Source organism: Pagrus pagrus (assembly GCF_965226575.1).
Source record: "Pagrus pagrus genome assembly, chromosome: 15".
Lineage (NCBI taxonomy): Eukaryota > Metazoa > Chordata > Actinopteri > Spariformes > Sparidae > Pagrus > Pagrus pagrus.
Window position 1 is genome coordinate 19983600 of NC_140199.1, and position 27662 is coordinate 20011261.

Here is a 27662-nt window from a genome sequence, read left to right on the forward strand (position 1 = left end):
GGGAATTCGAGAGGAGGGGCCTTAAAGAGACAGGAGGAGTTTCAGACAGAGGGGGAGTACAGTGCTGCAGCACTGGGCAGAGAGAAAACTGAGCCTGTAAACCTTTTCTAATAGCAACCCAAAGTAACATAATGAACCTTAAAAGGACCATAATGTCTCCTTAGACTAATTATTACTTCAACAGCAGCCCTTTTGCTTCAATGAGTCCTTTAATTGCTGATAATACCTTTATACTTAAAAGAGATTGTGCATGCAGGAATTTTACTTGTAATGGAGCAATTTTTTTGCAGTTATATGGCTACTTTTACTTTCTGATCTGAATACCTCTTCCGCTTCCTATGTTTTTGGATAAGAACATCTTTGTAATGTGTCCTTGGCTCTTTGCGAAACTTTTAAAGCGGCTTATCTCAGGAGTGCACCTTTGTTTCTGCCTCTGAGCCCAGTTTCCAGGGAGTGAGGTATCCCCCCAGTGCGCACGGCACGAGGAAATACGGCCGCACACTCCAGCGAAAATGTAAACCCTGTGTTTTCTGAGGATTACCTCGACTCAAAGAAGGACGCACGGGGACTCCTTTCACTCAGCCTGCCGTCCTATCTAATCTTGCTGCCCCTCTTCCACACCAGTGCTGCCTCTCTCACCATACGCGCTGATAGGGTACTGTGCCAGGGCTGCAGCTCCACAGTCCACTGTGTGCAGAGCAAGAAAAGCCTGAGGATAAACGAGTCTATCTGAGTGGATCTGGCTGGAGCGGGGGTTTTCCTGCTACACACACACACACACACACACACACACACACACACATATCTGTAACTCGCAGTATTTCGAGCGTCATCGTGGGGAAACATTTTGGTGCAGGGGACCCGGAGGATACTACTACCACTGCTTGCATCCGCGCGGAGGAGCGTTCCGCGCGTCCGACTGGATTTACGCTGCAGTCCACTTCACACCAACTGCATTGGCACAACTGTGAGAGGAAACCATCTCTGTCGTGAAACTCTCCCGACTTGCATCCACAAGTGAAGCGTTTGGTTTTTTTGTGTGTGTTGTTGGTTTTTCCAGCCTCCTGGCTCCAGATGATATCACTTCACAACTACCATGGGACAACGTGGCGACGGGCTGACTCGAGGTAAAGCTTGCCCGCGGGAGAAGTGCAGAGAGAGTGCAGGACGGTGACTTCCAGAGGGCACCTGCAGACGAGTGGATGCCGTCTCCGATGTGGAGCTTGTCGCTGTCCGACGCGCGAGTGGTGCTGAAATTTGGATGATGCCTGGCCAGCGACTGCAAGGCTGCCGCTCCCTGCACCTCAACGAGGACAACGGCCGCTTCGTGCTGCTCGCCGTCCTCATCGTACTGTACCTGCTGTGCGGCGCTGCGGTCTTCTCGGCCATCGAGAGGCCCTCGGAGCTGCGGGCTCACGGCCGCTGGAACGGGACGCTCCTCAACTTCAGCGAGACCTTCAACATCAGCCTGCAGGACCTCAACTCCTTCCTGCGGGAGTACGAGGCTGCGATCGCCGCCGGGATCCGGGCTGATGCTCTGAGGCCACGATGGGATTTTACAGGGGCTTTTTATTTTGTTGGAACTGTGGTGTCGACTATAGGTGGGTGATGTATGCAGCATGCACTGATTCCCTTGACCTTTGCGTCCATTCGCTGTCCTCTAGAACATGTTTTGTGCCAAATGCATCCAAACACATGTAAATCCTTAAAAATCTAAGTGAACCTCCCAAGAATGCACATCAATCAGCTCACACCTTTAACACAGTGATAATTGGATATTTCTTGCACAGAAAAAGCCTCATTCCTCACAAAAATAAGTGTGAGAATGCTTAATATTAATGTGGCCTGTGTTTGTTAAATAATCACATCATTAGTTGACAGTCTGGGTGTCAGAAGGACTGGAGCTGCTCCCTGTAGGCTGCTTTCTTTCCACTGGCTTACATACAGAATAACAGATTATCATTTTTGTTTTTTTCCACTCATGTGTTACATTTTGGCCGTGAGGGGACTTTGGCAGTGGGGGTGACATCTGACTCGCCTGCCAGGAACGGCACACTCATCCCTGGCTATAGGACAGCACCCATGGGTGCAGCCTTTTTTCTTTCTTTTTGTCTTTTTTTTTGTGTGTGTCACATTTCCATTCAAACCAACAGGAATGTCAATGAGAAGCCCCGTCTGCTCCCCCTCATTTTAACATTTACTCGCGCGATAGGTCAGAAAAGAGCAAGTGTCCCTCGCAGGGCACCCCGAGGGCCAACAGTGTGGTGCACTGCATGCCTGATGCCTCCGCTCACACCCCCTCCGCCCCTCCCTCGGCAACGGCATAGAGTGAGAGGGTGAGTGCGAAAGGGTGAACGCTCAAATGAACACACTCGAGGTAATCGCCTGAGCTGACAGCAGCTGTCTATCGCCGACCTTGCCCTCAAGAAACAAATACACACATGCCGCACACACTGATACCTCCACCCTCCTCTTAATTGAAAGCTGAGGAGAGGGGAGTGATAAGGAAAACTGATGGGTGCACAGGGGGAATTGGATCCACACGAGCATTAGACCTGTCAGAACTTTATTTACTGTAGAGCTGTCAGAGAGAGCTTTACTGGCCCTCGGATACAAACACAGAGCTCTGAGGGAGCCCGTGCACTCAGCTCACCCATGAGTCGCAAGGGAGGAGGAAAACCACAGCAGCTGTGTTTGTGTACACGTCTGTGGCAGATTGAAATCCTTTGTGCACCAGTTGTCATGCAGCGGCGCAGTGTTCCCCCAACAAGCAGATCATATGAAGTGACTCAGCTGCTTGGGGGTAAAGAAAAGGGAAAAAGGGTGATGTCTGTCTACAGTATTTGTCTTTTTCTACTGTGCTCGCATGGGTTTCTGTTTTGATTTCCATCTCGCTTTGATCTCCCCCCCCTACCCGCTCACCCCCCCGGCTTGTGTGCTACTTTTTCCCGCTTGCTTGTAAGCCGGCGATATAAAAAAAAGATTTGAGGTCCTCCCCGCACAACTCTATCAGACTGGCATCCCCCTGCGCTCTCTAGACACTCCTCCCAAACACTTCCCGCCCCTGACTCTGCCGTGGCAGAGGCTTCAAATCAACAGTGACACTTTGCTCCCCTTGATGTGCCTCCACCACATCGCTTTGAAGAATGAAAGTGAAGCCGGGGCCACTGGAGGCGCTTGTTTACCCAGGTTTTTTGGCCAGATTCACCGGTCATTAGTGCTGCACCTTGTGTGTTGTTTACCAATTTCAGGTGAGAAACACACAAAAAGTACATTGCGGCCCTTTCAAATCATCTCTTTGATGTTTTTTTCTCTAATTTCATTTTTTTTTTGGGATGAAAACAATCTGGCTTGAGGTCGACTCGGTGGCTTTTGATCAAGGTCTCCTTGTCCACGTTGGTTTAGAAGTTGACACAGAAAGATCATTCCTGACCTTGGTGGACAAAAACAGACTCACCACTCTGTCCTGGACTTTTCAATCATGAAACACGATCTTCGTCTGCAGAGGCCAGGTTGTCATGGAAATGTCTCAGCTGGCAGCAAAACAAGAAATACTTTTTCTGAGGTCAAGAAAGCGCTTTCCATCTTCAATTTTTAGCCATGCTGTGCTCTCAGGGAGTGTCGGTCTGTCGTTTGGTCCACACTAAGATATGTAAGGAGCTATAGGATGTATTGCCATGACATTTAGTGACAGATATATGATGCTGGAAGATGAATCCTAATGATTCTGGTGAGCCTTTGGTGATGGTTGACATTTGCGTGTTTGAGCATAATGTTCCGACCACTTTTAGAAGGCTGACCACTTGTCCAGTGATTTGGTTTATGACGAAATACCTGTAAAACATGACATTTCCCATCAACCCCAGCTGACCTTTGTAATTATAGCTAATTAGCAAATATTAGAGAACTGGATAGGGTACCACTGCTCACCCTTGCTACAAATTTGCCCAAGGGGCCACTTGTGGTACTACGACAACAAAAAACGCGTTCATGTACGGCAACCTGGTCAGTAGCCTCAGATACCTCAAACTATGGCACTCTACGTAACCCTTGAACTGCAGTTTTTCTTGTGCAAGGCTCAACAGTCAGCTTAGCAAGACTGACTTCAAGCAGTGAGGGTAGAGGGACAGCTACGGTGTACACCAAACACTCAGATGGGTTGCTGCTATGGTGGAAAACAAATATCACTAATACCCCTTTTCCACTGGTCAAAAATCCCACTTTAACCCACTAAGATTGGGCTTTTGTGTGCAATGGGAATGTGTATACTCGGCATTTACACCCAGGTCAATTGACTCCGCAGTAGACCTGGGTTTTTTATCACCTCAGCTCGGCTTGGCTTTGATCTAAACATAGACCCGGGTGAACCTGTTAAATTCTGCAGCGCAAAGTGATGACGTGTTATCAACATCTGATGGTGGCACGTAAATAAGGAAGGAATTTGGGATGCAGTCTGTTGTTGTTTTCTCTTCTGTTACAACTGTTCCCGGCACATCGGTGACGTGATGTCAGTGACGTGCAAGGTAACGATAAGAGTAACCGCTAACAGTTGCTAACTGTGGCTTCTACTACATCACCTGACTTCAATGGCACATCAATTGAAGCATTACGTTACAGGGGATGACACCAGAGGGGAACTGACAGTGTCACAGTCTGAAGCGTAGGACAACAGACCAAGCTGCTGGATTGATGCGTTGGGAGTGAGTAGAGGCTGGAAAAGCACCATCAGACCATAAGATAATATGAGGCATCTGAAAAACCTTTGACAGGACACCTTGAAATGGAGATAAGTTAAATTATTGCTCTGTGTCATAAATTTTAAATCTATGAAGGTTTTATATTTGTAACATTGTCTAAGGTCCCAGAAAAGCTACTTTCTAATATAAAGTCTACAGGGTGTGTGGGAATGTGCGGCTCTGATGCACATGTGAGTGGGTGCCATCTTTGAGTCCGGTATCCAGTCCCTGTTATACATCCATACATTTGTCAGCTTTGTTTTTTGCGAGCATGTTAGCATGAAGATGAAAGCATGATGAAAGTACAGCCTCACAGCCCTTTTTTTTTTTATCCGTCTCGTCTTGTTGAAGCGGTGAAGACTTTGTTTTCGTCAGCATCCGACTGTTGGTTGTGTTGTCCTGCCCTACATTTTCAGACAGCGCTTTATGTTTGCACACTCATTAAAGAGGGCACAAGAGTCTGCTCGGTAAACAGAATTTCTATTAATACGAGGGCTTTTTATAACCCTCAGGGCTGATTGATAGCTGACGACTGCCAATTAGGACAGCTCTCTGTAGCCGTTAGTGGGCCTGCAGGTTTCATTGTAAGTAGCTGTGATGACATTTTTGGAGAAATACTTTGTCAGGTTTCAAAGTCAACAAAAAGGGGGGATGCTTGTTTGAGAATCAAGTGTACTTAGTGATAGCTGTCTGAGCCGAGACTTTTAACCTGTGTTTCACATAATCTTTAGCCGCAGGTTTGGCTTGTGTTCAGGGCTGTTTATTTCTGGGGATAGTCTCTGCCCTGCCTCTTCTTGCCCCTGGCAGCCACTGCAGCTTCTTGTTCCATCACACCATCCGCCCACTCGAGAAGTCTCAAAGGCAGACAAAGCAAATAGGACAGTTTAACAAACAGCACAAAACAAACCCTCATGCAGTTTGTCCTTTAAACAAGGCCTGATTTAGCGTCTGTGCAGTCCAAAACTTGCAAAATAAGGAGAAATGTCAGAGATAGGCAGAGTTAAACGGAAGATGGTGCAGCAACATGACAGGGTGCTCTTCCCTCAGGATACACTGGGACAGACGTTCTCTCTTTTCCCTCACAAACCACCGATTCTGTGTTGGAATGAGCTATTTTAATCAAAAAGGCCTCATTAGGCAAATAACTTCAACTTATACTGTAATATACAGATAATGTTCACACTGTAAGAGGTGTTAAAGCTGCTCTTTGGTATGTTCTGGGGTGCAGTTTGTAGTGTTGCAACAGATTTCATTGGAAACACTCCTCAAAATCTTAAGCTTAAAGCTTCACTAATCAAACCGTTTTATGTGCATGATGGATTAAAATGTCTTTGTGTGATGTGAAAGGAGGCATTCTGTCAAGATGACACTGACAGACAATACTGACACAACGGCAGTGAAAATTTGAGAATATTTCATCAAGCAAAGATTCAGTACATCAGTCTTTCAAACTTGTGTTATGATTAGTGACATATGACATATTCTGTCTCCCTTGCCCCGCAGTTTAGATTCAAGTGGGCCTGTTTGCTCGAAACATGCTCTGTGCTTTGTCTAGTGGCGCTTCACATTGCCGCTTTTAATAATCGTTATGGATTCAGAAATGAGTCATGCTGATTTTGAACTGCTCGGGGAAGAATATTTAAGAGACCATTCTTGTTATATCTCTGAGTGTTGTCTCCTCTCTCCTCTCTTCATCTGTGTCCGACTCGAGTGACAACCTTAATTCAATACACAGATTTGATTGGCTGAGTAGTGTCATGTGAGTGATTTACAATGCATGCAATTGGCCTGTGAGTTTCCTGGACCGCTAGTGCACTAAAGGCTGAAAACCGTGAAAATTAAAATGGCAACACCTTGTGAAATTGTAATAATAGGCAGTTATTTATCAGTACTAGGCCTGGGTGTGATAGGATAGGCTCTGTGCTTAGCCTTTTAGCCTGTTTCAGCTCATTGTTTTGGTTTTACAGCCCACAACCTCACTTTGTTTCACTGTTACTGGTCTCTGACCTTGTTTCTTGACACAGCTGACAGCTAAGCAAAAAAACCTACTCTACTTGCTCAGCACCAAACGGAAGAAAGACAAAGTTAGCAGCTAGCTGATGAACACAGCGTAGTAATTAGCAGCAAAAGAGCTGGATATTTCCCTTAGGAGTGGGTGGAGGCTAAAACAAAGCTAAAAGGAGAGTGAATATAAAGCTTAAATTTGTCAGGTCACCCGAACATACGGTTCTAAATAAATACTAATATTGCTCTGTGTCTTCTGGATTTGGCTCGCACATTAACTTTATACAGAGATTTTTATGTGAATGTTGTGTTTACAGCTTGTTCTGCTGCTCCCAAGTTGCCAAAAAATCAATGAGTACTGCTTTAACTCACCGGCCTCTGACACATTATATTGTATTACCATTATTAGCATTATAAACTTGCAGTGGAGTCGCAGTGCAGAGATAATGGAGTACATTTCCTTCGACTGGTACAGATGGATGTCCAGTCCGTTCTGTTTCAAACAGACTCAGCGTCCAGGAGTGAGTCCTTTAAAGTGTAGTTTAACATTTTACCTTAACCTCCTATAGTTAATGTATGAGCCGTTCTTAACCCCAAAGCACAGCGCCAGACTATAACTTCCCTTCAAATTTAGCCAAAACCTGGCTAGTAGTGTCTGAGAGAGCACTCTTGAGTTGAAATATGGTCTGTTGTAACACTGTAGTGTCTCCATCAGGAGAGACAGTTAACATCCTCCTGTAAAAGCTGAGACAGAGTGCCAAGAGAGATAATTCCTCCAATTTTGTAGAAATTCTCCAGCTGTGTTTTGGATATTATGTGCAAAATTTGATTTCACTTGATGGCTCCGACACCGGTGTTACCCCACAGTAAGTGAAGATGCATCATCCTGCCGAATTTAGTGAAAGCCAACGCCACCATAAAGTCAGAAGAAATCACGTTGTTTCTTGTTCAGCTGAGAGGCTACGCTCCTTAATGAACAACAGATCTGACATAATCCTATGCAGAAGACCAGAGAGGATGTGCCTGTAATTGTTTGTCAGGTTTTGTGTCCTCGTTATTGCAAACTAATTATCCCAAATAACAGTAATGAATTTGCTGAGATCAAATAGTGATTATTGACAATCACACGGACGCTGACATTAACCTCGGTTCGTAAAACAAGAATAGTTTGACAAAGAAATTTAGATTTTTATGTCACGATCGCAAGGAAAGACTTAGAAAAAGCTGTGTCCTCGCCCTCATTCCGTGTTGTGCAGCGTCAACAAATAATCAGGCCTAATGGTTTATCTTCCTCTTCTTCTTATGCCAATTTAGAAACTGCTGAGGCACACTTGTGAGGTCTGTGGGACTATTACACGCCTGCCTGAACAGGGCCCATGTTTCTTGGATGAAACTGCGAACCAAATTTGTTCTCTGTGCTGTACTGTGCCTTGTGACTCGTGCGTTTCTGAGGTTACAAGGCGGCTTCACCTCGGACTGGCAGAGCGTGCGTTTGGCATTTAAGCAGTTTGCAGTGTCACATGATGGACAGCGTGGATCCCCGAAGGCAGGCACTGTTTTTGCTTTGATGTCGTGTTCTTATTTAGATTAACCGCTTGGTGCTGCCTCACTGGGCCAAAACCATCTGTGTTGTTGTTACTGTTGCTGTGTGTTATAAATTGGCTTTCAGGGGGTGGGTGGGAAGGTTTGCAATCTGTGGACGCAGATTCAGCCATGCACGTCGATGTTTCAGGCTTGTTCTTGCCTTCTGTCTCCCACTTCAGCGCTGCCACGAGACTCAACCCAGACAGTGCTGACTCCTGTTTAACGTCCATCTCAATTCTAGCCACTTTGCTCCTCTGTACACCACAGCACGCTCATTCAGCCAGTCATTTTGTTCTCTTGAACACTTAATACAGCGTGTTTCTGTGGGACAACACTGCAGCTGTGTTACAAAATAGAGTCTGCTCATATTGCACAAGCGGGGCATTACATAATGAGATGAAGATCACTTTACAGTTCATTTTATAGAACCATTTGAAGCTGGTCGGCGTTACCTTGTCTCTGCTGCCAGCTTTTTTCCCTCTCTTCTCTTTAGATCTACCGGGCTGGTCTGTGAATTCACACAGTCAGAGGAAATGTCACTGTTAAAAATGGAAAACAGAGGGCCTTGGGTCACATGAAAGGCACTCGGGGTCTCTTTAGATTGTGCAGGCCAGACGCTCAGCACAAAAATTGCGTCCCCGGTGAGGAAGCAGAGCCAAACTGCACCGCTGCATAGAAGGTCCATAATATCGAGTCTATATTAATCCAGTTGCTGTGTAATATAACTTATTTCTGCCTGAAAGCTTTTATAAGCACTGAAAAAAAGGACTGTGTGTAATGTGATAGGAGCAATGGTGGCATTGGTGTGGGGGTGCAGTCTTCCCCCCTGGTGCCCCCATGTTCAAAAAGACACCACGGAAGTGCCCTCCAGGGCGTCCGCCTAGTGCCCATTCTGCACACTCATGCCCTTTTTATTTTTTAACCCCTGCCCCTCAAACATCAAGTCACTGAATGGTTACTCAAGAACAAATTTGATGTACTTGTACTTGACTCTTTTCAGGACACTTTCTGCTTTTCAGAGAGAATTACAGCAATTTTTTGACTTCACTTCATTTACTTGACAGCTTTAGTTACTTGTTTCAAATTAAGATGTATGCATATCAAACATATCTTTTAGTTTCAGTCATGTAGTAAAAAGGTTCAAAAATGAGCTCCAACTCAACCAACTACAACAGTAAACTCCTGTTTTACTTGAAAACATGAGTAATAACAGTCTAATCATACAATATATTATTGTATAACAATCACAAGGGGACATTTTTCTGCACTGAGTACTTTTACTTTTACTACTCTATGTACAATTGTAATGTACTAGTACTTTAACTACACTTTCCCTCCTCCACTGGAACGAACTCACTCGTCTTTGAGCCCACAATGTAGCTACTTTCGTTCAAGTTCACCTCTCTCTCCAGCCGCAGCAGGCAGCCATTTTCACTTAAGCCATTCAGAGACATCATCTTGGCACCATGAATGTTTGCACATAACTTCATAGCGATCCATCCAATAGTTGGAAGTCTGGAAAGTGGTGGACGACCGACCACATGACCACCGTTGCCATCCCAGAGCCACATGCCGGGAGAACGGCTAAAATGTAAACATGCAGTAAATGACTTGATGCTGACAAAATGCTCAAATCATTCATTTATTAAAATAAACTTAAACAAACTGACATGAATCAACTCGGGCACTCGCCCAACTTAAAACACAGAGAAGTAAACCATTGTATCCCACCACTCCTCTCCCTGTTCCTCTTCTTACTGGGTGCTTCCTAGGTTAGAGTGGTAATGTGTGTGTGAGTGTGTGTAGGGCTTCAATAAATCCTCGTCTTAGTGAACTGCTTCTCCACAGGATAGCTGTACACACCTCTGCGCTCTGTCGCAGCGGTGTCATAAATCCCCCCCCGTCTTGCCAAGGCGTGTACTCGCCTATGTACAGTAACTCACAGACTCAAATCATCATGGTCAAGTGATTCCAAGATCATTTTAGAGGACACAGCAGATTTGCTGGTCCTCCTCCTCCTCCTCCTCCTCCTCCTCGGGGCTGATTAGCATTTCACTGATGCTGCTCTTTGAACTGGCTCGGAAAAGAGAGGATCAACGCTGCGTGCTCTTTGCACTCCGCAGTCCTCTGACCTGCCTCCCAGCAGGGCTAATTTCTGACAGCCATTTTAGATTTCACTCTGGTGTTAATATTTTGATCATCATCGGTTTCTCTGACAACCCAATTTGCGCTGGTGCTGATGTCAATGCTGACTTGCAGCTATGCGAGTTTAAACCTTCCTCATAAGTTCCTCCCTTGAAACTTTTGGGTGGTTGGCACCCTTCGATGCAGTGAAATCACACACCTGCAGAGGCAAAGTGGCGCCAAGTTGCAGAGAGCCTGCATAGCAATTCCACTCCTGCACCAGCTTGTCTGTATCTCAGGGTTATGTGTATAAATAGTTATCAATATTAATAAGCTAACAGCAAGTTGTTGAACAGCTTCATTTGGCAGCAGTCCATCTGTGAAGGAGGGGCTGAGCAGAGAGAGCCAGGAGGACGAGCTGCACTATTGTTCCTTTCATCTGCTTACACGTGGACAACGTGCTGAAATAGTATCTCTCGTAAAGTAGTTGTAGATGATTCATTTTCAAATCTGAGAGGAATCAAGAACCTCTCGCACCTTTTTTTTGAGCTTGAGTCAAAACCCTCCGAACAGAGAAAACACAGTGTAACTCATGAGACATAGAGGAGGCACACGTGACTTTTTGAGCCTGACCTTGAATCCTTGAAATGGTTGATCATGATTAGATTACAAGCTGAAAGAACTGACAGAGCACTTTGTCATCCCTGGATCTTGAGTTCATGGGCTGTATGCTTCATGGCCCCCTGCATATTACACACCTGTATCCAAGACAGACGACCAAACGCAGGAGCCGTTTAAAATTGGAAACGACGCAGTCTCCCAGTTGTCAGAATAAACCTTGGCGCTGTACATTTCAGTAAACCACAGATATGTTGCAACGTGACATCATCTCTCTTTATGTGGCAATGCTGTCCTTATGGTCTGGTCAGGTTTAGGCACAAAAAACAATTGGTTAGGGTTAGGAAAAGATCAGGTTTTAGCTAAGGGAGTCTGGGGACTTTCACACTGGGCATCAGAGCAGCTGCCTAAATTGGTCACTATTTACTGTACTTGTAACATTTTCTTACCATCAATACATTTTGTATTCTCTCATAAAAATGTGCTCAACTGCTAAATGTTGGGAGGCACTGAAGACACAGAAGTCTGTGTAAAGCAATCCTGCAACAAAACACTTTTTACAGGTAAAGAAGCAACTAAATGTATTGCATTCAATGCCGAATTTACAAGAAGGCATGGATGATTTAGAATTTGTCATAGCCGTTCTCGCAAAACTTGTTACAGTTCTCTTCACTCAACAGCTCTTAAAATCAGGCGATTTGTTAAGGGAGGCTGGGGATGTTGTGGTTACGAGTTTAATGGTGTGTTTACAAACATCTGCTGCTAACACTGGCAGGTTTAGAGAGCCCAAACACATACTCAAATGGAAATCAGACAGTGTGTAATCCATTCTGCCTCTTCTTCTTCTTCTTCTTCTTCTTCTTCTTCTTCTTCTTCTTTGTGTTGTTTCGCAGAGTTGAGTGAGCGGTTATTCAATGTGGCCCAGAACACATGTGCGTACATGCTGCTTAAACAATGTGTCCCCGAATGTGGTCTGAGTGACTGGATCTCGAATTCGCCCTCAATGCGTCTTGGTTGTGTTCGATCGGATCACTCAGGACAGATGTGAATACCAGATCTGAACAGCTTCACTGAATCCACACTGGCCTGACTGGAGCTTAACTAAATAGTTGTACTTTCTTTTCCATCATTGCATCAACAGACCTACTTCTCCTGCAGTCATTTGGCATACATTTTGATACTCATAATGAAAGAATGATGATCCCTAGAAAACACCAGGCTCACACGTAGCTGAATGTGCTGAAATGCATACTATATTTTGCCAGCATTCATAAATTACTCAGCTACCTCCAGGCTGGCAGCCTCTGGCCGAATCTCAGTCTCAGACTCCTCGTAGTCGGCACATTCAGTTAATAGAAAGTAAAACATCATTTAATTGAGAGCATCAGAGCATCGCCTCTTCATTTCTCTGAGACGGTGTGATCCATGTATGATCCGGGATCATTATTGCAGCTGTCTGTAACTTAGCAGCCCCTGACAGGAATCAGGCTTTTGCACAGTCTGAAATTTCAGGCACTCGTGCTTTCGCATTAGCAGTAATGAAAAACCATTAAATTGAATGTCTACTGAACCTGGAGCGTTCGTTTTTCTGCTGGCACCTGAAGCTTTCTAATTCTGAGGCAGCTATGAAAAACATACAGTACCATGATGCTGGATGAGCACTTTTTATTATCTTTTACGCTGAACGTGGAGCCTTATCACACTGATCTGAGGTGGATAGTGTTTCAAAAGCTCCACCTGGACAGGTGTGTTTACTTAAGGGAATAATACAAGAGGGCTTTATGGAGCTCAGCTTTTATTCAAACATTGACTGTGCGCGCAGTACAAGATAATAGGAAACACAAGGACGTAACCCTTGGATCACTCAGGGAGAAGCTATTAATCTGATGAGAGAATGACTCCTCAGTCTCATGAAAGGACAAAATCTGTGTTAGCTTTCGCAGATGAGGCTACACGAATCTTAATTTTGATTTTGCTCTTTTAAGCCCTGACTGAACACTCTGTAAAACTGCAGAATAGTGGACTCCATTCATGTTGGAGCCTTTTAAAAATCAGCAGAGATGAAAGACAGAAGACGGAGAAAATGGAGAGAAAAAACAATAAATGTGGGCGCAGATCCAAAGAAAATGCAGCGTGGTTTTTTGACATTAAATCAATACAGACAGCAGTGCAGTCATCAATCCTCCTGCCGCTCTTTGCCGGTGAATTAGGTATTGAGATGCAATTTAAAACACCGGGCTCGATTCAGTTTTGAAGAGCCAAACAAATCACAAAAACAGAAGAAGAAGGTATTTTAGTTTGTGTTTTATTGAACAGGTTTGTGCTGCTCTGTAGATGTCACCTTGATACTTCTACCAATATTTACACCTCTGAGCTGTTACTCTTGTAATTTATATCTGCTTCATCATAGTCACCACATTCAATGATTACATTTTTAAAGGACACATATTATGCTCATTTTCAGGTTCATCATTTTATTTTGGGTTACTACTAGAAAAGCTTTACCTGCTTTAGAGCTCAAAAAACACATCAGTTTTCTCACACTGTCCAGTGCTGCAGCTCTGTATTCCCCCTCTCTCTGAAACACTCTGTTTGAGCTCCTGTCTCTTTAAGGCCCCACCTCCCACATACCCAGTCTGCTCTGATTGGTCAGCTCAACAACCACTGACCCAGCACCGCTAACAACAGAGCAACTGCGCTGAATCAGTAAAGGCGGGAATACTGACGAGGCGTTTCAGGAGCAGTGTTTTCTGTTGGTGAGAGGAGCTTCTGTTAGTGCCGACATTGACCTGCTTAACTTTCGAGATCTTTTACATGCACAAGAACCTTTATGACATTGAAAGAAAGGAAAAAAATTGGCGTCCTCTAAAGACAATTTCAACAAATACAAGAACAGTTGCAGTCATGTTATATGAGCAATAACAATACAGTTGCTAAGGCACTCCAAGAGTCGATTTTTTCTTTTTGTATACGGCTTTTTGGAGGCATTGTGCCCTTTATTGGACAGGGTGATAGCTAAGACGCAAACTAGAATGTGTGTGGAGAAAGGGGGGTGTGACATGCAACAAATGTCTCCAGCTGGAACTGAATGGCTGACATTGCAGTCATGTTGCATGCACAGTAATCATTCGGCTACCGAGGCGCTCCCTGGGTCCATTACTACTAATTATTGCACAGCCATGTGTGGCACAAACACTCATTCTGAATGCTTTAACGTGCAGAACAGATACCATTACTGTATCGCCTATGTTGTGTGTGTGGGTGAGCTGGGTGTGGAATTGAATACCACACTGTTTTGCTTTGCTTTGCTTTATTAATATTACTATGACCTTTGTTTGTGCATGCAGCGCATTGATAAAACAATATGGCTGCATCTCAAACTACATTTATCATTTAGTGATCTATATCATTATGTTCTCGAGCTGGCGGCAAAGTGTGAATGCTCCTATTATTATCCAGTCTGCCAGTAATCCTGGCAGCTCCTCAGCAGATGGCGAGGTGATGATGTCTCAGGTCTGGCCGTGTTGCTGCTTCCTCAGCCCTCTGTCCTCTCTGCAGACCCCCGCCACGCCACCCCATGACTAATTATTTCCTGTTCGTCACAGAAACACAGTCATCAGAGGGACGTGGCGTTTTCTGCTGCCGTTCCATTCAGGCCAATTTAAGAGTATTCCCACCAGTGGGACACAGTTGGCTTGACTGGGAGCTTGTTTTTAAGCTCTTTAATTGGGGACATTGGGAGGCAGAGATTTGATTTTTGGTTTTCAAAGCAGCCACATAATGAATCTTTGGGTCCATTTTCAGGCCTTCTGGGAGTCGTGTGGGGGGATGTCGTCCTTGACGATGAGGAGTGACCTTCTGATTCAATATACTGCTCAGAGAGACAAGTGAATGTACGGCACATGTCCTTCATTCAAACATGGAGACATGACTGAGTGCTTTTAGTAACCCTTTATTCTCATGAGGGTGTCCATTAGGAGCTTTGGCACGCTTGAGATGGGTCTACTGTATGTTTCTCCTGCATCTTTATCTGTTGTCATTTAGTTCTGACTGGCCTTAAACTCCCTCAATTGTCAGCTGAACTCACACTAAAAGCAGAGTTGTCGAAATGCCCTCGGCTTTGTGATGGTTGGCCTTGTGAGTCTATTTTCCAGGAAAATGAATCAATGAATCTTCTTCAAGATACTTTTATTGTAAAAGGAGTCAAATGAACCCAAAAACTCAACTGGAAACAAACACATCCACCAGGAGTTGATCACCATATGTAAAACAGATAAATGACCTCGTTATCTACGTAAAACAACGTTGTTATTCCAGGATGACATAAATAACTTATGATCTTGAGAAAACAAACTAAATTTAACTAGAAAACTGAAGAAGTAATATGTTTGACCAATGACTGTTAAGAACCTCTGTAAAAAAATAACCTTGGTTGGGGTTGGGAAAAGATCATGTTTGGCTTTTAATAACTGCTTTTGTTGACACGAAGATGGCTCAAAGTTTTACCCGATGTCTTGTTAAAACTACCCAGTTTTGTTGCCACAAAGATAACTGTTAAATGTCACCACGTCTCGTTCAAAATATCCAAATGTGGTCCTTGCATTTCAGCTGGCTCACCATCACCATCTCCACCATGAAAGTCAGCTCATATACATATATGTTACTAAACGCCTCGGTAGCGGTCCCACCTTTGTTTCTGTCACTTTGTGAAGTCACACTACATCACCATGTCACACAGTTGCAGAAATGATGCCCAGGTTCCCGGTAGAAGTGAAGCTAACTGGAAACTGAAAACAGGACAGAGCTGACCGGAGACACTGTGAGCGGTGCTGGCTCAGGCCTGTGTGAGCTGACCAATCAGAGCAGACTGGATATTCAGGAGGGGGGGACCTTAAAGAGACAGGAGCTAAAACAGAGCGTTTCAGCCACAAGGGGACACAGAGCTGCAGCACTCGACAGTATGAGAAAACTGATGTGTTAGTAACCCTAAATAGAATTATGAACCTGAGAATGAGCATGATGTTTCCTTTAATGGATGTGTGGTTTGCAGAAATGTACAATGCTAACATTATCTGTCAAGTAGGCTGCCTCCGATTCCTGAGAAAAACTTATTTTCAGCTGAATGTTCGACTACGTTCACCTGCTAGGTTCCTAACTTTGTCTGTCTGCCATTTGCTGCCGGACTGATATTGTACAGCAGGCTTTTAGCTGAAATTAGCTGCCTGCTTCGACCAAACAGCTGAAAGCTGAGCTGAGAGGAACTGCAGAATTGGGTCCTAATTATCTTTTCATCAGTACAGGCGACCGCTGCTCCATTACCCGTTCTCCTTTGATCCATTGTTAGTATCAAAATCGTGATTATTGCAGCTTTAAAGATTTGAAGCAATCTTCAGTAAGAACTTATGGGCTTGGGGCTGAGTGCCACAAACAGGAGAGGAAAGTTGGAAAGTATTGGGAGACAGACTCACACATTATTGGTTTTGGTCTTTTCATGGGATTTGTTGACAATAACAAAACAAAGAATACTGCCAGCCTTATGGAAACGGCTTCCAATCTGTCACTGTGATCACATGTTTATGTGCTTATTGGGAAATCATTTCTTCTGCCTCATTGTTTTGATACACGTTCAACATATCTTTACCGGGGAAAATTTCCCTCTGGCTGAGGAGAGCTTGAAAAGCACACTTTATAGATTTTTTACTTAATAGCTGCTGTTAACTCCTTTGTGCTGCAGACTCGTGTTGCAGGCTTTGTACAGATCTCCTTCACTCGGAGTGGCTCTTTGGTCCAAATATCTGGTGATTGATTACTGTTCAGTGCTCTCCTAAGTGTAGCAGATTAAATGCAGAGCACTCATGAAGTCCATCAATACGTCTATTAGCAACACTCGTAGTAATGTGCTCTATTTGTTTAGATCCCAATTTTACCACACAACCTAATGAGCCATTGCAGTTTGCCATCAGGCTGTAATGAGAGCTGCTTATTTGTATCACATGTGATTCAAACTTGACCGCAGGTGATAAAAAGCTGATCTGAACACTGAAATCACAACATTCCAGTAACAATCTGTTCCCCTGCAGTCTGATAACCATTAGAGCTTCTTCTTCCATTAAAACTGTCAAATGGTAATTAATGGATACTAATGGCACCGTTTCCATCACCTTCCTTCTGGTTGAATCTCTAGTGTGTAATTATGTGCAGGCATCATTAGCCGTTAGAGCATAACATCATTTTCTACGTGGAGTTGCTTTATTTAATGTTAATGAGTAAATATTCTCCCAGGGCTCGGATTTAATTGGATTAGCACACATATGATTTCCTGCCTTATCAAATTCTGCCGAATTAAATGAGTCAAAATAGCTCGGACAGAGTTCAAAGTGTCCTCCGAGGTCAGCGGCAGGATGTTCGGTCTGGCCGGGTGCGATTTCTATCGCAATTAGGAGTTTTAAAGTCTTAACGGCAAAGTTTTTGTGGGTAAAAGTCACACAGGGCTTGCATCTTCTCGTTTCAGCTTGCCTGTCCCATGTCCCCGTATTGTTCTGTTGTCCCTAATGCATCTTGACACAGTAGTCTGGAGTAATGGCTCTGTAATGCTACACTGAATCGATGCCTGGTGCCTTTTCCTCTCTTAGGCAATTTACTCAGTAATGAGAGACGGTGCAGGAGACTGTCTCTGAGCACGCTGAGAAGATGTAATCTGTTTTCCCTATTATTCAGTTGGGTTAAAAAGACTTGGGCTGCTAATTAATTATCTATGAAACACTGGAATAGGATTTCACTGAAGGACTTAATTTGGGTAATCACTGCCGCTCACCTTCCTGTCGCCCAGCGGTGCTTCATCCTCTGCTCCTGAACTTTGTAGCTGTGACAAAACCAGATAATTCAATGTCTGGTTTTATATATTAACCCGACACAAGTCTATCTGTGTGTGTGCAAGGCCATGAGGTCTGTTACATTCCCTCCTGTCTCTATAAGCTGTATCAATCAGCGTTGATCTAAATGACCCGACGTGTCAACAGCAAGTCACAGGAGAGTGGTTTTCAGTGCGAGAGATAAGGTCAAAAAAGCCATTTTGGATATCATAAAGTGAGTATTGTCTAGATATTGATGTCATTTATTACCTGACAAGGATGGTTATACAAGGGCTGGATGAAAAAGACGGGGGAGGCGCTGCCTTAATGCTCCGAGAAGACTGAAACAGAGGACAGCCATGATGGAAAAATCAATTAACCTTGGTCTGGAAGTGAACTGGTTGATCTTTCAGCACGATTTTATTTGTTGACAAATATACCATCTGCCGTTCTGAGGATAAGGGGCATGACACTGTGCGTGTGCGCGTTTAAGTGTGTGTACAAGTGTGCGCTCTCATCGGTCCCTGGGAGAGAAGTGAGTGCTTGTATGTTTCTATACAAATAATCATAAAAGCTTCACATAAAAGAGAGAAGAGAGGATGTGCAGATGAAAAATTAATAATCAGAGGTTGATGTAACAGGTCTCCTGCAGATGCAGATCAGGCTTCCACAACAAACACAGTACAGTGCTTTTGACAGATTAGATGTTTGAGAATATTATTGACTCGTGTTTTGTACTGATAAAAATAATTATGCTACACACCACATATGGGATAACAATATTTACATAACACATAAAGTATGTTTTGTTTTTTTACTTGACAGTACTTTGTGCTTTTTGGCATGTAGTGATGGCAATATCGGTCTGTTAGCCGGTCCACCGATCTGGTTCAAACTGAAATATCCCATTATTAAAACTAGATCACACTGGACGAGCTGTATGGAGCCGTTTCATGTTCCTTTTCAATTGTTTTTTACGTTTTAAAACAAGTCCATATCTTCTTCAGTTGTTTAGGAGAACGCTGTTTTGCTGTGAAGCTCCAGAAAAGTTTTGTGAACTCTAAAACTTCACCCGACTTTCCACTGCCATGGGGTTGAGTAGATAATGACTGTATTTTCATTTTTGGGGGAATTTAAAAAGAGTGCTCCAGTGATTTGGCATTTCTTTCCATAAAGTTGTGAGACTCAAGCTCGAGCTGAGATATTTTTTTCTAAGTCCCCAGTTTGGGTCTAGCCATAATGCAGCTCAATAGCATATTTCTTATACCACCCATGCTTCCAAAATGACCACTCTTTTCAAACCCCATACCATGTCTCAGGGCCAAGCAGAGACGACCTGGACGACAGCGTCAGGATTTCTTTTTGAAAACTTTGCGAAGCTCCTGCCACAGAAAGGATGATCGTTTTCACACGCTGAGTAGTACTCCGTGTGATGACTCCCTTTAATGGTCCCCTCGAGGAAGAATCTTACTCACGGAGTGCCACCATGAGGTTTCAATTTCTTGTGCCTCATCAAGTACTTGATGGATTGTGATGAAATTTGCCACAGACATACACGTTCACCTCAGGAGGTGAATAAAACAAGTGTCTGACTTTTCATTGAGTGCCATCATCAGGTCAACTTTCAATTTGTATGACTGAACATCTGCAAAACGAATAACAGCGCTGTGTGTTATCCACTAATTTGCGAATATTAACAGTAGCAAACATGATTCTGGCAAACATTTCACCTGCTACATCAGCATGCGTGCACTGTGAAATGCTTAAAGCCTCACAGAGCCACCAGTGTGGCTGAAGTGTCTTTCTAATTTCTAGTGAAATACTGGATAATTCCACCTATTGAAGTTCCCCTTGGGGATCAATTAAAGTAATTCTCTATTCAGTCACGTAAAAATAATTTGAAAAAGTTGGTAAAGTCCCTCAAGGGTTGAACTGCTCACAGCAAATGTCCACATTGTGGCCATAACCTGTAATGAGTATTTGAAAGTAGACATTTCCTCATTTGAAGGCGTCGGATTGGCAACCACTGCTATAAAATATACATTTTTTATTTCCCCTCAATTATTGAACCAAATAATCTTTTCTTAATTATTCCTACGCCTCTTCCTCTTGCGGAAGCCTGCTTGCACTTGTGGTGCTGCGAGAATTTCTCAAATGATTTGATCTCATACGTAGAGAAAGCAATACTGTGCTCAGATACTGAGACACTCATCAGCTAATGTTAGCGTCAGAGCAGCAGAGTCAGAGCTGCACCTGTGACACTCCTCCAGATTGTGAAGTGCTTCTTCAACATGCAGCAGAATCTATAAACATCCTCTCCTCTCCTCTCCTCTCCTCTCCTCTCCTCTCCTCTCCTCTCCTCATAACCCCTTCCTCAGCTATGAACACTCAGTCTAATTGACTCAGATATCAGATGATAGCAGGAAGCATCACCACACAGCCAAGAAGAAAATAATTCTGAGGGTTTACCAAAGCTTATTCCTGGCATCCTCCTCATTCCCTCAGGGAAACTCTCATGTTTCTGCAGTCACACCATCAGCAATAAATAGTAAATACTGGACTTAATGTAAACACACACTGTGAAATCATTATACCGTGGCCAGAATACTTAGTCAGTACGCTTTTTGGACCTGATAAACATTTTAAAATTATTGATTCGCGATCATAATAATGTTTTTAAGGACCCTTAACTAACAGATAATTAACAGTTAATGTATCTAATAATCATTTACTTATTGTTTATGCTAACTATTAACATTGATTAATACAATAATGAGCATTAACTAACAGTTAATTAATAGAATAATAAGCACTAAGTAACTGTGAACAAATGCCTCTTGTAATATGTCTGACGGGTTTACATGTCAGTGAAGGTAAACTTATATTATTATATGGTTGATAAAGATGTTAATTAACATGTATGTCATGAAGTTCATAGCTAAGCCACTTTATGAAGAGAAAACTGCTTTATAAATGTTTATTTAGGGTTAATTATTGTCCACGTACTAGTCCATCCTCCAGCTTATGACTTATTTTTGGTAAAGGTTTGTATCAGTAGACACACAGCTTCATGTTGACTTTCCCTGACTTATCGATTAACCAAATATTCAATTTAAAATCAATTATTTTATAAGCATTACCTCACCATTATTAGATATTAATGAAAGCTCTTTGTGATCCTTATTGTGAAGCTGAAAACACGTATCCCTTCAGTGACGCTTCATAAATGCATAATAGTACCATAACTTGTGTTACGACTATTTACATTTCCTGGATTTATAATAACATCGGGCACATTAAAAACTGTTTCAGTGAAATATGTTGTGTTTGGATATTGTTTTGTTTTTTTAATCACATAAAGTTTACATAAAAGTCCCTACAGATGGAAAACTTTCATTTTAGTTTGGTTTACAGCCAATTAATGTAACTCTGGCTTCACCTTAAGTGCCAATTTTGTTATTCCCCTTCATTCGCTCTTATTTAACAGCATGAAATTTTATTTGCAAAGCAAAACATTATTTTTTCCAATCATCCCATAGTCACTTTATTATTGTCCTCTCTGTCCATTACTATGATTTTATATGCACTCCTCTTCTGGGGAATTTTTACAGTCTTGTATCAGCAGCAACACAACTTATTATCCAGTATTTTCTGCACACTGTACTCCACTCCATCTCTTTTACATCATTTTTCATTAGCGGCACAAATGCTTAGAAACCTAATTTAAAAATCTCATTTAGATTTGTGTTTGCTGTCACGCATCGCCTCCCTTGTCTCTAGACATAATTTCTCTCAATGTAAGTGAAGACATCGTGTGGGGGAAAATCTGTCTTTCAGCTCCGTTAGAGGGACCAACTGTCTGAGATCTCTCCTTCTCTCTCTGCAGGTTTTGGGATGACAACACCTGTGACGATCGCAGGCAAGGTGTTCCTGATCTTTTATGGGCTTCTGGGCTGCGCTGCCACCATCCTCTTCTTTAACCTCTTCCTGGAGCGCATCATCACACTGCTGGCCGTGGTGATGAAGGCTGTGAGGGAGCGGCGAATCAGGAACAGCGGTCTGCTCCCACCAGGAATCCGTCATGACTTCTCAGCATACTCCCTCCCGGGCTGGAAGCCCTCCGTGTACCATGTGATGCTGATCCTCGGCCTGTCAGCCATCACTATCTCCTGCTGTGCGTCAGCCATGTACACCCCTGTGGAGGGCTGGGCGTACTTAGACTCTCTCTACTTCTGCTTTGTCACCTTCAGCACCATCGGCTTTGGGGACTACGTCAGCAGCCAAAGCGCGGCTTACGAGTATCAAAGCCTTTACAGGGTGGCCAACTTCCTCTTCATGCTAATGGGTGTGTGCTGCATCTACTCGCTCTTCAATGTCATCTCGATTGTCATCAAGCAGGTGCTCAACTGGATGCTGGAGAAAATGAGCTGCTTGTTTTGCCAGCGCTGCAGTAAAGCCACCGTTCTCCTGGGCAGACGCAACGCCATCCGGCCGGGCACGAAGGGTCGCCAGGGTCGCCAGCGGCCTGACTCAGATGGACCTTGCGACAGTGACACTGAGGGACGCAGACTATCAGGGGAGATGATCTCCATGAAAGACTTGGCAGCCTCTAACAAGGTGTCGCTGGCCATCATGCAGAAGCAGCTGTCTGAGTCGGCCAACGGGTATCCCAGGACAGTTTGCGGCAGCTCACGCCATAACGGCTTCTCCGGGGGGGTTGGCGCCCTCGGCATCATGAACAACAGGCTGGCAGAGACGAGTAACTCCAGGTAGACACGGTGAAACAGGAGCTCTTTATTCTCTTACTGTGTGACAAACCCTGAGGTCGATCGCCATAGAAAAAAATACAAGGAAGTGGATTGCCAATGTTACTTGTTATGCATGATTTTTTGGATACTTTTAGTTGGAATTACAAGCCTGTGGTGATAATACAGGTACCAATGGTTATGGTGATGGTGATGATGGCATGAAGAGAGAACAAAAAAAAGAATAAAGTTGATCTGGAAGCGTGGGGGACCACCGATAACCCATTTCATTAACCTCAAATCCAATCCAGAACAAATCACTGAAAGTCTCTTAAATATCAGTGTTAGTCTGCAGAGGAATGAGTCTGTTGAACACACTCAGTTTATCAGACTCAGACTGAAATGTGCTGTAAAGGAGCCAAGAGACGCACACACTGTGCTGTTTTGAGGCTCTGCCAGTTCATTTGAATGTACATATTGAGTGCTGACGTAAACAAGACAAGTGTAATCACTGAATGATATAGCACATAATGATCTATGCATTATACTTCTCATGCATTTTTTGCACCATTTCTAGACCTTCCATTGATTGTGCGAACCCCATTACTTTACAAGTTTTGCCCTCGAGGGTTTGATCTCATTTGTGGGGGGGGGGTCAAGCCGAGCACGGCTGCGATGTAGCTGATTTGGACACGACTGCAGCGAGGGGCGTTTTTACAGTTTGCCACACTAACAGGCTACAAAGAGTAATTTTCCATACCTCGAGATGGAGAAAAGAGCAGCGTTGAAGAATGAAAATCCATTTCTCGTGAGAGAGGAGCTGGCCTTCTTATCAGCTCAGAAAATGCTTTGGCTTGAAGGGTAAAAGAAGGCACCTTCCAGCTTTCTTCTTCGTTATGCTTACAGCTGTCTGCGAGGAAAACAAACGATAAAGGCTCGCGTTGTATTAATTACTCTATTTAACGCAGAATGTAGACTTATGTGCTTGTAAAACAGAATAAATGAGACGTTTATGTTTGTTTCAAGGGAAATATAAAGAGAGCAGAGGGAGGTGAAATATGGATGGTTCTATCCTGGAGGCACATTATGTTAAATGATGCAGATTAAAGGTAGCCGGGTCAATCTCTCTGCTGGAGTGGAACAAAAAGCCCTAAAGGATTCTCTCGCTTGCATTGATTTGTCTTTTGTGGGAATTTTCTGTTTTCATGGACGGAGCCTCTTTTTGCAGACGCATGCCTCTGCAGAGGTTGATTCTCATCTTGATTTCAGTGTAAATGTGTAGCCAAGGTTTAATGGATGGAGGGTGTTTGCGGAGGATGCGGTGCTACCCTGTCAGGCTGCAAGATCGATGCGCCCGTTGCCGGAAACCATCTCTTCCGAGGCATCGTGTGATTTAAAGCCGCGTGATGCTTGATGTTTTTGCAGACAGACAAGACAGAGGAGGAGACGTCGTTAGGTGAACTGTCCGGGAGACGGTGATGAAAGGGAGAGATGGAGCGAGAGGGGCCGCTGACAGCAGCAGAGGTAGAGGAGGTTGTGTTAATGGACTCCCTTCATGTCCAAATTCATGCCCGGTCCAAATCAACGGCCCCTCCCAGCCAAGGGCTCAACTTTTTCCTGGCGTCCATCTTCAACATCTAATATCCTCCTCACCTCTTTTTCTCTTGTCACCTCCGCATTCACTTCACACACACTGCACCAAAACCCTCCTGCTTCCTTTTTCTCGCAGATCTCGGCTCTCTCCTCACGCTCATCACCCTTACACTGTGAATACGATGAGACATGCCATACATGTATATAAATATATATATATATATATATAAAAACTGGAATGTCTTAAAAAGCGCTTTTTCAATAAGGCGTAAATTGGATCTGGATCTATCCTTAGTTGGTTTTCATCCTGTCCGTGCATAGATTTGAATAATTTCCTTGACTCCCCAGTCTCACCAAGAGGAATAGAGAAAATGACTCAGGTAGTTAAATCTTCAGGCTTGTCTTAGTTTTTTCCTGCATGCCACTATGGTAAAGCCATATAAGATAGCTGTATATAAAACAGAGGACTCTTTCAAGTCTATTTTTCTACATATAGCTTTCAAATGATCTACATGTGAATGATTGAAGAGGTCACACTGTCACATGTCTCTCACGCAGTCAGTCAGCAGATTGACGAGATGCATTCAGAACTTAACTACCCTCCAGAAACACGGATATTTGGGTTACAAAGTGAACACATGATTTCTCAATGTTAAAAAGTAGTTTTGGGAAATGCATATTTTGTCTTTCTCGTGGAGAGTACGATAAGAAGATTGATAGCCTACCATTTTCACATCTGTAAGGTAAATATGTAACTGGCTAGCTGTAACCTGACTGGCCCTGACTGGATTGTTTGTGTCACTGAACCATCTGGAAAATTCACCTTCGAAACGGTTTGGAAAAGGGCAGCCACCTTCAAGAAATACTTGGCGGATGATTTGACGAACCATCTGTCTATCACTGTCTATCATGGGCAAACTTCAATGAATCAGAAGCCATATGAAATAATAAATACCATATTGGTAAATCAAACTCTGAAGCCAGTCTAGAGAAAAACATCTTTTGAAGAACAGCCTTCAGTGCCCTTTTTTGCTTTTTTTTTAATGAAATATACTCTCCAGTTCTGATGTAACTGACGCTGTAGCAGCATCTATGCTAACTTAAGCTGCTGGCGAGTCCCAACCGCTGTGGTTTGACCACGAGCCAAAGATGGATTGGCAAGCTCACATAATAATGTGATTTTGCTGATCCAGCTGCCTTGCAAGGTAAGGCTAACTGAGTTAGCATGTAAACTACACAACGACTCGCGTAATTTTTATGGATTAACCAACTGAGATATAGACTAATGTATTAAGATATACGTGTACTGGTGAGCAGATTTAGTTTCCTTTGGAATGAGCCATTGACTGTTTCCAGTCTTAATGCTAGGCAAGTTAGCTTTGCTATGTTTTGCGGGATTAGACGTTGGCGCGATGTAGCATGGGGAGCATGCGTCAGCCAAATGCCAATGACTGCCGTTTTCCTAATTAGCAAACGCTCCCCATACGATGTCTTTCCAACGTAGCTTCTATTTGGCGCGCCAACATCTCAGTATCGGTATCAATCTTCTTCTCGGTGAGAAAGCCAATACATGTATTTCCAGAAATGTCTATTTATACCCTGAACACCAACAGAGTGGCTCATGAACTTATACGCATGTATGTATGTCGGTGAAGTGACGTGAAGCTTGCAGTGTCAGAGGGGGTTCATGTGTTGCCACGCTGTTATGAGTGACTTCACAGACATAAAAAGGTGTCAAACCCCGGGAGGTTTGAGCAGGAGTACGGGCATGCTGTCGCAAAGGACTCGCAGTTTGATTTCAAAGCTGATCCCCCGCTGTGATATGTTGTTAGTGGGGGGGAGACGGGGTTTACTGGCACTTCTTGAATAGTGATTCCTGAATGAAGTTGTAAGGAGCATGTGTGTCTGTGTACATTGATGTGTTCAAACCAGTGTGTAAAGGATTGAAACATGAGAATTAAAGGACTGTGATATGTTATCTTAAATGCTTCCCTAAACATAAGTCCCCCAGAAGATATTGGACTTAATATAAAAATATTTTCCTTAGGCCTGAAACACGTCGAGCTTTTAAGACACTGAATATAGTATTTAGAGTAATGTTTGCTCACCTAAAATGCATGCGTGGCTTGAAATCAATTGCCTTACTTTAGTCCTTGCATATTACAAAAAAAGGTTCCTTATTGAAAAGATCATAGTGTGTAGAACCCGTGTGTTGTTGTACTCTACAATCCTTTTGCATTTTGCAAAATTGATCTCCATTGATTGCAATGGTTTTAACTCCCCCACTGTCCTCTGTGTCTTCTGTAAGAGGAGACAGGCGGTCCTATAGGATTTACTGTATGTTTGTATTTGTTTTCAGCAGAAATGACTCTTAAATGTGATATCTCTGACCTTTCTTTTAAGTGTAATTAACTCCTTTCATGTTCTCGTCAAACAGGAAATTAGATTGAAATGATGCAAAACTTCCGAGCCCACACTTTCGGTGCGTGACGCGGGTGAACATAGCAGACTTTGGATCACAGCGCTGCATGATTCGCAGTGAAGTTGTCAGCATGAATTTAATGGGAAATTGTTAAACACTGCTAGTTTTTATTCCAGTCGACGCAGTATTTACTGTATTCACAAAGGAAAATCAGCTCTGTAGTCAACAGTAATTTGACTGTAAAATAGCGCCATTAAAATGTCATGCTCCGCAGCTATTACAAGCCCCGTAATAAAACAATTTGTTTGAAATAAGCAGAGGCTGGAGATGTTGTTAATGCTCATCTTGAAGGCTTTTGATGGTGCTAATGGCATGATCATTTATTCAGCAAAGCTATTATTTCGTTGCGATCACAGTATGATGCATAACACTGTACCCGTTCCAGTTTCCTCTGAGGAAGAGTGCGTGAACTCCTTTCGTGAGACTGTTAAAGCCGCTCGTTTCAGGAACAAAATGTATTTACATTAATTTTGCCGGCGCACATTGGAAACGCGAGCCAGTAAACAGCTGAGTGGCTCGGTAACAGAATGATGTATTACTGCCCTGCTCGGCTGCTTCTGATCTTTAACAAGAGTCACACTGTCGGCCTTGATCCGGAGCTCGATTTCCAAATCTGCCAGCGTGTGTGCCTGTTGTTTCTTTAGCGAGAAGACGGATGATGCTGAGCCGCAAACTGCTTTCAGAGCTCTGATTTCAAAGTGACTCGAGGCGTCTGTGATCCACCGTTATGTTGACCTTCGGCTGTATCGACATCGACATAATCCTTCACCTTGGTCCGTGTCTCATGTTGCTTGCATCGTGGTGTAACATCCAGTTAATGTATGCAAATTCATTCTGTTTGCAAGTTGCACATTTATACCAATGATTGTACTTTTATATTTATGTAATTAAAAGTAAAACCTATATGAAACAAGAAGGGGTTCCA

At 43.4% G+C, this 27662-nt stretch overlaps 1 protein-coding gene across 1 annotated transcript; it reads left to right on the forward strand.

The window, feature by feature from the left end:
* Positions 1–500: 500 nt before the first annotated feature.
* Positions 501–27662, forward strand: kcnk12 (potassium channel, subfamily K, member 12). The gene is made up of 2 exons (XM_084375678.1): positions 501–1601; positions 21804–27662. The coding sequence occupies exons 1-2, from the start codon at positions 1262–1264 to the stop codon at positions 22688–22690; spliced, it is 1227 nt and encodes a 408-aa protein (XP_084231804.1). The 5' UTR covers positions 501–1261; the 3' UTR covers positions 22691–27662.

Coding starts and splice junctions, on each gene's coding strand:
- kcnk12 (XM_084375678.1), top strand. CDS start 1,262: ATGATGCCTGGCCAGCGACTGCAAGGCTGCCGCTCCCTGCACCTCAAC. Junction 1,602..21,803: donor AACTGTGGTGTCGACTATAG/GTGGGTGATGTA, acceptor CTCTCTCTGCAG/GTTTTGGGATGACAACACCT.